This window comes from Brachyistius frenatus, unplaced genomic scaffold, assembly GCF_029030835.1.
Source record: "Brachyistius frenatus isolate BFR_SWC_R1_liver_20210118 unplaced genomic scaffold, ASM2903083v1 Contig_9, whole genome shotgun sequence".
Lineage (NCBI taxonomy): Eukaryota > Metazoa > Chordata > Actinopteri > Embiotocidae > Brachyistius > Brachyistius frenatus.
The window spans coordinates 238444-252586 of record NW_027210608.1 but is presented as its reverse complement, the minus strand read 5'-3'; the positions used below and the strand labels follow the sequence as shown (position 1 = coordinate 252586).

The window sequence follows — 14143 nt, the reverse complement described above, 5'->3', positions numbered from 1 at the left end:
AGTGAGAGATACTTCAGGTCGGCTGGTAAAAATAAGTACTTGGCAGTAACGTTTAAGATACACGCAATGCCAACGCGCCGGGAAAGTAATAATACCAGTGAGGATGAGGTCACCTGTAAATGTAAAACATAGATTTCAGCCTGCAATTTCTGCTCATAGCACATAGAGTGCAGTTTAGAGAGGTATCTGTCATAAATATGACCACGCTGACACCTCGGCAAATGTTTGCGAAGATGCGGCGGCTATAAAGCTTCACGGACACACTGTGTTTACCGTTGCACACACAACCCTCGCGTCTAAATATACTCCATCCGAGCCTTTGCGTCCGCTCATCTCATTTTAGTCAACACTCCCGAACGGACCGCTGTACGACACACACATACGCAGCTTGTTAATGGGAACCAGGATGACGATACAAAGCCATAGACAACCTGTCAAGCTCTTGGAGGGCAGCACTAATGTGATCCCACAGCTCTATCAGAGCCACCGCTGGGCCCAGTGTTTTATTACAGACCAGGAGGGACAGACAGAGAGAGAGATTGGAGAGGAAGAGGGAGACTGTGACCATGGCCCATTGATATAATGGCCCTGCTAGCATTAGTGATATACTGTACAGGTGAGACCCGGGGAAACAGAGGAGTGTGGCAGCAGAGCGGGGAAAAGGTGGACGAAGCGGCGGACAGAGGGATGTTAGTGTGCTGTTGTTGTCTTTTTCTGGAAATTACACATGAGGAGGCAATGGAGATCTAAGGGCTGGGAGACAGAGGAGCTGCTGCTCGACTGCAGCTCAATACGGATGTGTGTGGAGCTGCCTGAAGAGAGATTACAAAGCTGTGTTCCAGGAGCTGTTGTGGGTGTGAGAAAACCAAATGCAATGGAATGAATTCCAACAAACATTGATGGGCTTTCCTTTCCTGGATTTACTGACAGCTTTTCGTATCAACCCTCTCACTATGGCACTGGAACCTGTGTCTAATTTGGGCTATATTTCAGAATTTATTATATCTGAGCCAATGCTTATAATTTATGTGTCATAATGGCTATCAATCACTGGCAATAATTCGGCTAATATTCTCATTAACTCCCACTCCTCATCCATCAATCACAGGCATAGCCACGTATCCGCTCAACTGTTGGAGCCTTAGCAAATGTAGATAAAGGCGGGAGATCGTCGTTAATCAGAGGCCAGACCGGCACCACTCGGTCAAGAAGCCGGATCAGCCTTTGATCTGTTGTAAAGCGGCGGCCAGCAGGACCAGGGAGAGTCTCAGGCTGCATCGCATTCAGGACTCAATCTCGCCTTAGCTTTGCCTCACTGCCTCATCGCCAAAGCCAAACACTTGGAGAAATTTTGACAATGTCATTGTACCACACCCCATCAGCCCTGGAGGCAAGCTTATTCGGGCTCAAGAGTCACTCTCTCCATAATCACCCCGTCACAGAGAGAAAGATAGAGAGAGAAAGAAAGAAAGAGAAAGAGCGAGGGGCGGAGGTGGAGGTGGGGGCCAGAGACAGAGAGAGGCAATCCAGCTGAGCAGAAGTAGCTTGCATCAGTATTTATAGACTGATGTCCCACATCTTGTACTACCAGTCCAAAGTGCAGAGAGCAACAAAAGCAACAAAAAGGTCTGAATTGAATTTAGAAAACTACGCAAGATAAAGACGCTGCATTCAGGTTCATATCGAGCTGGTAAACAGAGGCAACAATTTAAAGAAAAACTCAAATCTCAACCATAGAAATTTCACTTTATCAGATACACAACGCAGTAAATAAATAAATACATACTTGGGGCACCTGCTTTTCCAAAGAACACACTGAACCGTTGAATTGGAGCTGGTATATTTTATCAGTTTCAGCTGAATGTTTGTCCAAAGGGGAAAACAAGAGGGAAAGATTGAACCGTTTCAAACAAGTCAGCACTAGAAAAAGGGTCTTCAGTTTCGGGGGGCACCGCAGCTACGGACTCTCACCTTTGCTTCCGGCCAAACGGCCGGCAGACTTACGTTACACCTCCAATCTGATACTGCTGCGGCCTTTTTTGTTGGGAATCGTGTCAAACAGCTTGTTTGCAAGAATAAAGCTTGTGTTTTCTTCCTCTAGAACATACGCGAAGAAAGACAAAGATATTTTGTTTTTCTTTTCTCACGAACATATCCGTTCTCTTTGCTGAATCAGTAATCAAAGCCTTTTTTTTTTTCTCTCTGTATCACTGTCTGTCCTTGCAATCTCGCAGTTCAACCTGAATTGATGAATATTAATGTTTTATTATCAATTCTCTTTGTGCGAAAACACACACAATGCTGTGGTGGATGAAAGCGTTGGACAACGGGATGAGGGAATCAGTCAATTTGCCACAGCTACACCACAATTCAGCACTGGAATCCATCATTGGCAATCCTATCACACCATATGTGAAACAACTGGCTGAAAGTAAAGGGAAGTTAAGTCTGAGGCCGTGAGATGTTCCAGCACAAACTGTCATCAATCTGCCTCACGCTACAAAGAAAACACATTCTGATATCTCTTTGGTGAAAACACAGCAATTTGTTCACTGTTTGTCTTTTGTTCTAAGGTGATGTTTTGCCTTTAATGGCCTGCTGTAATTGAGTTGCTTCGTTGTATGTTTGAATAATTGAAGTAGCTTTGATTGAAGAGGCAAAGTGGTGGGAAAACATGTCTGACGGTTTGGAGCCCTCAACATAATTACAGCATTATATTCTACAGAACTCGTATTTAATTTAAAAACCCAGGCTCGGCTTTTCCATTGTGGTGCTGAAATGGTAAATCAAGAGCTGCTTTGCCTAAAATTACCCTCTACTTGTCGTCCAATGGTCTACATGAGAGTCTTTTCTCGCTTTAAGTGGTATTGCTATCTCTCTCTCTTTGTCAACAATGAGCAAACGTGCGTCTCTGAGCTCGTTCCATATGAACGATATGTTCAAGCCTATCTACCTTCACACTCCATTTGCCTTTTTCTATTCTTAATGACGGGATATTTCTGAACCGTTCCTGGCTCATGATGAGTAATCCTAAAATCCCTTCCAACGCTGTGTTCGTTTTAAGCTACAGCCGAGCAACAAGCTTTCACAGCTGTCTCCCCTGCTTCACTTTAACAGGTACTGCATGTCTGCCTCCCCGACACCAACAGGACTGACGGGGGCTGACGAACGCGCCGCTCAGTGAATCACAATGTCAAGAAACGATGCGCTGAAGAAGAACAGGAAAAGGGAAGGGGGGGCTGTCACGCCTTGTGGCTGTCCTTCTCACTCTTCCACACTTCCACCCCCACACCCCCACCCCTCACCCCCACCTTGCCTGCGTTTATGCTAATAGTCCCTGCTGAGAGAGAACACAGTGGATGACACGCCGTTAAAAATCGATGGCACAATCTCTGCCACAAACACTATCTCTCACTCTCATTCCCGACGTCGGTGTCATCGAGTCCGGTCGCAGACAAAGATTGGGACGATGGTATAATTAAACCTCCGAGTGCAGAAGCAATAATACAAAAAAAAAAAAAAAATTAAATATGGCATGGAAAGGGTCCAATCTTGGCCTGGACTTTCTTGATAATCGGTCCACAACCACAGACAGAGACGGCCTCACACGCAGCAGAGGAAATTGAGCAAAAAACACAGACAGCTGTATGACCCATTTGAATCCCACCTCCCACCCATTTGATTCATTTTTTAATTAAGTGTGAGAAACACAGAGAAAGGGGAAGAAAAGGAGACGGAGGATCTGAAAGGACGAGAGATTTATGGTCTTAAACCGACGCGGTGCCATCTTGGTTGAACATAGGACTTATCTTGGCTCTGCCAGGCATACTCATGAGCACTTAACCTTGCAGTGAACGCAACCCATCATCATCGCCTTGCAAAAGGCTCGCCGCGTTCTTCTTCGCCCAGAGATGCCCCCCCCACACCTCCTCCTGCCCCGCCGTGAAATCCTCACACTGTCCTTCAACAGGAGGACGGTGATACCTATGACTAACCTATCCTACAGTCAAGTTTGCAAAGCATTAGCTGAGGCCTTGAGAGAACGCATCCTTCATGAACTGGGAACACAACTTGATTTTGTGCCACCAATCCTCTCTTGACAATGTGCAGAACATTTCACACTCGGGCCAGGGGGCACACATCACAGCATCCAGAGCAAAACGGAGTGTAAGCATGGAACTGAAATAACAACCGTGTTCTTCACACATTTGTCCTCATTAAATTTATCCTTTGTCTTTTCTTTTTTTTTCCTGTTTTAAAAATCAGCTTAACTATCAATGACTATATAACAGTTTGCCAGGTGAAATGTCAAATCTTTGATGCTCAGCATCTCACAGCTGCGACCTAACCTTTAGAGTTCAAGCTCACGTATGGTCACCGTGGCCCCGGTGAGCGATTGTTTGTTTCAGCATTTTGATGAGCAGCCATTGTCGAATCCAGCAGAGGCTGCCTAATTGACTCGCCTGAAAAATTAATGCATCACTTAACAGCATTTTTGTGTTCGTATGGTATTTAGAAAACACAGGTGCAAATCCCGCATGGTGGCAAATGTTTAATTGATGCTGCCATATGACAAGACTCCGGATACGAGGGGGAAAAAACAACAAGGGGGAGTGAAATTAAAAGGATTTATTGGACCACAAGTAATTTATTTTTCCTGTGCATAAAAAATGTAACCAGATTTTTGCTGCAGTTTTGTCAGCTGCCATGTCTGAGTAGTTCAAAAAAATATTTCAATGCACTACAATGGCAAAACATCATGAACAAGAAAGGCGTACCAAGCCATCATCAAATATTAGGCGCTGATAAACTGTTTGCAAAAGCTATTACTGAACAAGATCAAATATTATGCTCGATGGCCTGTATTTCTGTCCATGCCAGAGTGGCTGGGTGATATTCAGAGGGAGGGATGTGAGCGTGGCTGCCAGGCTGACTCTCCCCAGGTGTATCCCAGCAATGAGCTGTGAACAAGCTGCTTTGGCCGGGCTGGCCAGCAGCCTTCCACTCCCCTGAAACCTGCCCGACACTTCCACACAGGCCAGGGAGCAGGTGGCCCTTCAGCCGCAGGATTAGCCCGCAGTTCTGTTCATTACAGAGCCGCAATGCAAAAAAATCTAACCGTAACTAAAATAGTCCTCTCTTCGCTGTGTTGGGCACAATCCCTCGCACATGTCTTTACAGAGTGAAACGGAAGATTAAAAATAAGAAAAAAGGAAGACATTCTTCTCATGTAACTTTTTGTGTAAATAACTGATACAACCAAATTATCTGTGTTTGCTGCATGAGACTAACACAGCATCCTGGATTTCAAGGACGTACAAATGCAAAAGCAAAAAATGTGCCACCATTATTTGATGGGGGTTTAATTATTTCCATGAGCAATCGGTGACCCCACCCCTCCCCCCCATCTCTCTCGCTTGTCCCCGTATCTCTGTTTCCCCTTGACAACCAAAACCCTCCCACTGCCCATGGGAAGAACAAAACAAAAAAATGGAGGGAGCATTCAAATGGCCGAATTAATGTTTCCACACGATAAGCGAGCTTAATATAATGCTGACAATCACAGCACTCACCCTGCCAACTAGAATTGGATCTGGTCCAGAAAATTCCTCCAGCACAAACATTTGATTCCAAACCCATCCTCTCTTGGCACGGCTCAGTAATCTTTGTCCTTCGCCAAGACCGCTCGCCACCACTGCGGACCCACCAGTTTGTGTACTTTTGGACTGGCCTATGACAGGAGTCATAGACACGCACGGAACACAAGTAATCCACACCAGCAGCAAGGACATCCACAGATCCTTGAGCATCTCCTCGGACCGCTTTGGCATCCTGTCGTCGTGTGTTTTGTTTGTTTGTTTGTTTTACGAGACTCTTCTCTCTGCGTCTCTTGTTCTATCCCTTCCTCCTCTCCTCCTCTCCTCAGATCAACAGCTCCTTCTTAGATAACAAGAAAAGGTTACTTGTGTCCTCTTTGAACGGCGGAGCTTCCATTCATGGTGTGATAAAGGTCACTCGCATGGCTTGGCATGCCTCCATAGCAGTTGGTGAGCGGGTGAGGCTCTCAGCACAGCATCCATTTGGCATTATTCCGAAGGGGAGACCTGTAAGGAAGCAATCACAGTTTGTTAGTTTTCTCTGACTCGTGTGATGAGTTGACAGGAGCTGGGGAAGAAAGGGGGAGGTAGGAATAACAAAGTGGAGTCAAATAAACATTTGAAAAAAATCAGAATGAGAGGCAGAAGAAAAATCTGTCTCGAAGCAAAAAACATGAAAGAAGGATTTTTTTTTTTTTTAAACAGGAAGGAAATTCTCATTTTACGATAGGAAGTCAATATGTCAGTTCGTCATTACAAATGATCCATCTGTAGCAGCCATGACCCTTTAATCCAATCGTGTTTTCATATTATCCTGCTCCAACTAAACCACAAATAGGTATGCCTATACTCTGGGGCTATTGAGCCCACGATATCAGATTGCTCTGCTTTAATCTGTTGTTCTGGGGATTAGGCTAGAAAGATTTTGAGCAATGACATGTTCCTTATGATTAATGTTTTGACAATTGATTCCAGGTTATAAATTGTTAAAGGCTAAGATAAAATATATTCAACATCTGTGCATGTGTGCATGCAATACTGCCAGGTTTAGATAGAGAGGCTGACTGCAGGTGAGCCGTGTCAACAGCGCTGCAGCTCACTGATATCAAAGGAAACCAGATGAGATAATTGTGAAGGTATTTAGAGGCAGATGTATTCAATGAATCAAAAGTGTTACATGTCACACTGGAACTGCTGTTTTCTGATAAGCGAGCATAACGTTGTTTTTTAACAAACTGTAATCAAACAAACACACAAAACAAAAGAATTACAACAGGGTGACACCGCTCTAATATATGATAGAAAGGATGTCGCCTAATGTAAATGTTGCCCTTTAATCAGAAACAGTTCAGGTTTGAACAACTCTTTCAGCCGCTCGGTCTGATATGCAGTGTTCCAACAGAATGTAAAAAAACAACAAAAAACAGACAGACACAAAGGGTTGGCTTTGAGTTGTCTTCAGATAAAAACTGACGCAAGTGAACACGCTATCGCAGTACCGAACGGCTTGCTTTCGGCACAGTGTCAGTGTTAGTTCTGGTAACTTTTTTTTGCTGCACACAGTGTGTCACTGTGGCCGTATGTTCCGTGGTTACAGCAGCGCATTTCCAAGGACAATAAGCTGTAACGAATTCCACCTGAAGCCAACTGCAATTTCATAAAGTGGGGAGACATCCGAGTTACTGTGACACCGACCTGGAGACCAGAAGATGCGGGACCAGGTTAATAAAATATATATATCCAAGTGAAAACGAGTAAAAGGAGAACAGAAAGCTTTTAAAATACAAAATGATTGTAAGAATATAAATTAAGTGTAAATAACTGACATGAATGTATGATTTTTTTTTTCCTCCTTTCTTGAGCATTTTGAGTCGCGGTGGTGCGTGACTGAGCAAGTGGTTTCAGCACCACGGGGTTGGAGAGCTCCCTGCCAGAAAGCAGCCGGTCCAGACAGCTCAGCCGCAAGCCGAGCGCCGGCAGCGGAGGAGCTGTCCAAGGTAGGAAATCCACATTCAGGAGCGATTCATTTTCATTTTTGTTCCAGTCACCGAGTAAAAAAAACACTGAAACCCACAAACTTTGGAGCTACTACTTGCCTTTACGCCTCTGCAATAGTCTGCAGCACGTACCCCGATTGCCCAAATTCGCCCTCTCTCTGAAGTTTCAGCCTTTGATGAGACAATGTTTCCAATCAGTCCGTCTCAGTGCATCAACTGTGCCACCGTAGAGCGCATACGCACTCCAATTTACGGCAAATAAGCCACATACTGGCCCCATAGGACCGACTTATACCGCGACAGAGGCACATGAAATGTGAATAAAAAAGGATAGCCGAAGTTGCATATCTTTCTCTACTCTTGCTCTGTCGCTCCCGCTCTCGCGCCTGCAAGTGCCGGGTAAATTGCACGGAAGCCCCCGCGATGAAGAGAGCGGCAGTGAGAACTCCTGCTCAACCTCTCCACAAAACACCAATGCACAAGACCTGTTAGGTGTTCATGTCACGGTGGCGGATTGTACTTACTAGAGAGACTTGCATCCTTTCCTGCTGCATTATTTCACCGTTTTCTTTTTTGTTTTGTTTCTCCCCTTCAAAATACGCCAAACACTCCAATGGTGTCATTCGTGTGAAAATGAGCAAAGCGCGGGGAGGCGAGAGGCTAGAAATCCTTCCTGCAGTTTGTCAATGCGGAGTGACAGTGTTGGGGTTGTAGTTAAGAGCTCCGACAGGCTTGCTGGCCGACTGGAAAAGTGAGGAGGAGATGGAGGAGAGATGCACGGTGGCGAAGAGAGCCTCCCCTCCGCTGCGCTCATTGGGTTGATGAGGAGTCGGGTCAACAGGCGCGCAAATGAATGCATGCCGCTCTGCCCAGGCACGGAGCGCAAAGGTTATCGTCTCACATTGCCACCAACAGCTGTAGATATCGCATCGGTGTGTGCAGGCAAAATGTTCTTATTACTGCATTTTGCCTTTATTCTCTCTTTTTCTCTAACTCTTTTTTTTTTTTTTTTTTTTTTAATGGAGGCGGCGACGCACGAGTTGGCTCTCGCTTCACTCGGTTAATAGTGAAATGGAATAGGCCAGGCGGCCAGTGAAACGAAGCCGAGCCTGCTCATTTACACTGTCATTTGATAGGGTTAAGCAGTGAACAGATGGACACACACACTGTGGCCCTGCTGGCGCAATACAGAGCTGTTCTATCCATCCAGGCTGACTTCATTTTCCAGCACATACACTTACAGTTCTATGGTTACATGTCTTTTAAATGCAATTATATTAATGACAACATATTAGTAATGATGATAAAAGTAAAGTCCAGTTAAACAAAAGACAGGGGAAAGGGGGAGAATGTAACACATATGAAGACAGTTAAGAGAAAAGTTCATGCTCATCATTGCATGGCTGTGAGTGTATGTGTGTGAGTGCAGCAGAGTGTATGAGTGACAGCAGAGGGGGCCATGCTGCTGTCCATAAAGAGAGCCCTCTAGTGTTTGTGCGGCTACTTGGCAGCAGCCAAGCAGGCCTTGGGGGGGAGGGGGAGGGGCTCTACTAGTGTAGCGGGAAATGTTTGCCGGTATAGTGTCTGACAATGAATTATTTATTTGATTTCATATTTTGTGTGTGTGTTTACACCTGTGAGAATGTCTTGGTGAAACTCATTTGAACCCATAAACACTTCCTTGGCATCCTTTTGTTCCACTGATAAGATAGATAGATAGATAGATAGATAGATAGATAGATAGATAGATAGATAGATAGATAGATAGATAGATAGATAGATAGATAGATAGATAGATAGATAGATAGATAGATAGATAGATAGATAGATAGATAGATAGATAGATAGATAGATAGATAGATAGATAGATAGATAGATAGATAGATAGATAGATAGATAGATACTTTATTAATCCCACAAGGGGAAAAATTTGCTCCGCTACAGCAGCATTTATAGATACAGGAAAGCAATAAAACAACAGTAAAACAATCTTTGCCGAGAGAGTTTGTCTGAGAGCAAGACATGTTGTTGTACCTTACCACCTCAACACAACACAATTGTTCCACTCAGGCTATAGCTGGTGCGGCCTTTTGACCCAAGTGCCAGAGATCCCAATTAGCAAAGACATCAAGTCTACTATTATTTATTTCTGTACCATTTAATTTTCCTCCCACTCATGCTTTGATGTTGCAGCTGCATTTCAGATGGGAATTCTCCAATCATCTTTTTTAAAAGCTTCTGCTGCATAATGCATTAGGCTGTAAATGTTGAGCAATGTTTCTCTTTCTCGATATGAATGAGGATTTCATTGACGGACACACGGAGCATACCGGATACATGTAGAGAGATCTATAAAAAATAACTGCTGAGTTCACTTCATTTAAAATCAGCGTAAATATTAAAGTAAATATAAAAAAAAGGGAAAAAGCACATTACAGTAACTGATGCTAGTATTTCCTAGATGCAGTCTTCCTCTCTTTCTGTCACCACCCAGTACAACGCAGTGTCACACTTCAAAGCACAAGCCGTAATTAATGCTTAACATAAAAATATACACTGTCATAAAATCAGCATTGCTGTTATTCACAGCGCATTATTTAAAGCTGTAGTAGGTAACTTTGAGAGGAGAGTGGAGTTAACCTCAGAATTTGAAGGAATACAACTCTCAGTCCCGCCTTTCTGTCAGGCAGTGTTGGAGCAACGTTTGTCCAGTGACCTCATCCTGACATCGAACATGACATCATCAGCCAGCTGTTACCTGCTGCCAGATGTGAGCTCCACAGATCCTGATGGAGGATATAGCTGCTGTCACCGCTGTAAAGTGTCAATACTTTGAGGGTTGTGCAAAACTGAAAACAGATTATTTTTTTTATTTTTTTTATATCTCTCCAATGAAGTGTGGTTTCTAAAATGATTAGATTATAGTTATAGTTATTATATGAATGTAAAACACAAATGTATTCCTTTTGTATTATTTATACAAATATGTTTTGGACAATTTAAAACAGTATAGAACAGTTGGAGAAATTACAATCACTGGGTAAATACTAGACAGGCAATGTCTGAAAAGCAATGTCTAAGTAGATGATCAAAGACAAGTCATAACAACACTTGAGAAATATTGTCAAACTTTATTTTGCTTAAGAATAAAACAACGTAAAGTGGTTGCAGAGGCATAATGCAACATAAACTACGATACTGGAAGTCAGGATTCCTCATCCTCCCTCTGTGGTGACTTCTGACCTGTGGAACGAGCAGACAGAATTGGGAATGTGATCGCAGTTTGATTTATGAATGATCATAAAGGTTCATCTTTAAGGAAAAATACTTTGTTAAACTAACCCTGATTAATGTCAGAATTTGGCCTTGCTTGTGTTTTAATACATCAGTGTGCCTCTTCCAGTTTTCAGTAACAAGGAAGGCAGTGGTGTAGCTGAGAGGTCAACCAGCTGACCACAGTCTAAAATACAATCTACTAACATCAGTGGTCATTTTGAATCAAGTGACACAAACCATTTACTTAAAGGTGTAGAAATACAATTGTCTAGGCCAAACATAATCCAAACATACATATTGTAAACCACAGACTGCATTTGAAGAGGCTGCACCAGTCCACACTGTGGAAGTGACCACAGCTACCGAGGCTGCACATTACTGCTGTGTAACGTCAACACTGCAGCCAACATGAAGCAGAAATATATCTTTGTATTTTTCCACATGAAAAGTCTCCGACAGTATCTGCGCGGTCAAAGAACGAGCATGCGCAGATGTTTGAGATCAGAAACGTTCGCGATATCCGCTGAAGGAGCAGTAAGCCGCTTCTGAGAGCGTTTAGCTGCGGGAGCGCAAGACGCACACATATCAGGAGAGACCGATAGGACTGGCTGGACGTCTCTTGGAGACACGTCCTCTGCACCTTCCGGACTAAACGAGCTGACCGGTAGCATTAGCGCCGTTAGCCGACCGCTACATCGCAGTAACACGTGCTGCAGACTGTTGTAAACTCTGGAGAACCAGACAAACATGGTGACCAAGCAGGGTGACCACCACATGGACCAAGCAGGGTGACCAAGCAGGGTGACCACCACATGGACCAAGCAGGGTGACCAAGCAGGGTGACCAAGCAGGGTGACCAAGCAGGGTGACCAAGCAGGGTGACCACCACATGGACCAAGCAGGGTGACCAAGCAGGGTGACCACCACATGGACCAAGCAGGGTGACCACCACATGTCGAGCACCACATGTCGAGCAGACATGTGCACGTTTATACTGGTTTTATCACGGCTCGTCTGACAACGTTCATATTTATCTTATAAATCTTTCTCTTCATTGGTCTTCTTCTGTTTTCTCTACTTTGTGTTTTTTTCAGCTGGTTGTATGTCCGACATCCCGCTCACTAAAGTTATTGAGCTTGACCGAGTCAGAGCCTCTGGAGGGTGTGTGTGTGTGTGTGTGTGTGTGTGTGTGTGTGTGTGTGTGTGTGTGTGTGTGTGTGTGTGTGTGTGTGTGTAGGGGGGGGGAATGATTGACAGTCCGTCAGGGTTGTGGTTGGTTGTTGATCCCAGCAGACCGCTGCAGGAGCAGTAGGAGGCGCCAGAGGAGGCTGAGTTTGATCACAGATCATCAGCCTCATGCCCTGCTGTCAGCGCACAGAGACACTTACAGCACATGACAAAAAGTATGTTTTTGTTTTACTGCTTTGGTCAAAGTTACCTACTACAGCGGTGAAGGCTGAAGCCAAATTGACAGCATGCGAATCTGAATCTCACTAATCATTCAAAATCTCCCTCTGTGAGCTGAGTTTTGTGCAAATGAAAATATTCCAGCTTTAAATTAGTGATTAATTCCACTGACATGGCCCTTGCCAGTGATCAAAATATCAGATGACTTTGAAAAAGGCAAAGTAAGTGAAGGGGAAATGGTCTTTAGAACTCAGGCGTCCTCAATCGATCATTAGTTACTGCTTTGTCAGTGGGATTAATCACAGAGCCGTTGCAGTGTGTGCTGCCGATTTCCACCGCCGAGGCTCTGCACAACGAGGCACCACCACAGGGATTATTTGTGAGTGTGTTGCTTCATTTAGATTTGCTTGTATTATTTTAGTCACTGTCCAATCATTTAAAGCACACAGCTTGCCCACTCTCACGGATAGTCACACCGCTCTCGCCTCTGAGTGTATGAGTCTGTTAAACCAGACGCCCCACCACCGCTGCCCCGGCTAATCTGGCCAAGTTAGCGACTCAACATCTATTACTCATCGAGATGAGCAGTCCACCTTGAAACAGCATCCAGCCCGAGGCCAGTTAACCTAAACGCAATGTTCCTTCGTTTCCTTGCTTTACTTGACTTCATTGCTGTTGTTGCGAGTAAGACACCTCTCTCAACCCCCCTCCACACAGACACAGACACACACACACACACACACACACACACACACACACACACACACACACACACACACACACACACACACACACACACACACACACACACACACACACACACACACACACACACACACACACACACACACACACACACACCCCACAGCTATGCACTAGCTGCATCTTGACAGCTCCAATTGGCTCATGACTGGCCAAGCTCATCCATGGCAAATGCTGTGAAATATTTTCCCACTTTGGGAAAGATGCCTTCAAGGGAAAATGTCTGAACAAGAAAAACGACAGCGTGTTGCATGTTTTCTGACCAGCGACTGCTTGTGATTGTGGAAATACTGACTCTTCTCAGAAACCTAGAGGTTCTTTTGGGTTCTCAGTTGAAAAATAAAAAAATAATCATTTTAACCCCTTAAACCTTATAGCTATTATTTTTCTTTTCTTTTTGTATTAATGTAAGTGAGTGGGAGCTCCATATAAGGCCAACATGAACAACCTGAGGCTCAATGGACGAGACAACTGTGAGAATTTTGAAATACAACAAGCCTCCTTATCCGTATCAGCAGGCAGAGTGAGATCTAAAAAAACCTGAATCAACCTTTTCTTTCCACCTCATCAAAACGGTGAATTAGAGTGTAAATAGCAGCCTTTTTTTTTTTTTTTTTTTTAACAATGACTCAGTCAACACCGATGTTATTGAACCTGTTCTAAAAATTCTCAGCTGCAACTCTATCAAATTTGTCAGAACAGGAATGAAGCACAACAAACACTTCACCTTTTTCAGTCATGATAGTATTAGGCAGCCTCTTCACTGAATGTGCTGCACTCTGTAACCTTTCAAATATGGCACTGAGTTGTGTTTTAATGACAGATTCAGCCTGGTCCAGTTAAAGGGACATCCAGGGTGAAGAGGGTTAAATCCTGTTAATTTCATTAGAATAAGGTGAGCCACATGCCGTCTGTTTTTACCAACAGCTCCAACTATTCATACTTCTCATATGTTGCCCGTTCTGATGCACAATGTTCTCATTTAAACCCCAAAAAACTGTAGCTGTAGCTTTTCCAAATACTTCAGAACTTTTGCTTTATAATTACAGCTCCACAGAATTGCCCTGGTGCTGGTTACGTTACGCTGGTCTGCTGTCAGATTTA

General features: G+C 44.1%; 1 protein-coding gene across 2 annotated transcripts in view; it reads right to left on the bottom strand.

The window, feature by feature from the left end:
* cdh8 (cadherin 8) overlaps positions 1–8520 on the bottom strand; it is a 95165-nt gene extending 86645 nt beyond the window's left edge. For both annotated transcript variants that reach the window (XM_069690283.1, XM_069690284.1), the window contains exons 1-2: positions 8119–8520; positions 5574–6104 (exon numbers count right to left, since the gene is read on the bottom strand). In XM_069690283.1, the coding sequence (XP_069546384.1) occupies positions 5574–5831 (258 nt within the window). In that variant the 5' untranslated portion in view covers positions 5832–6104; positions 8119–8520. The remainder of the gene's footprint in view (positions 1–5573; positions 6105–8118) is intronic.
* Positions 8521–14143: the final 5623 nt, after the last annotated feature.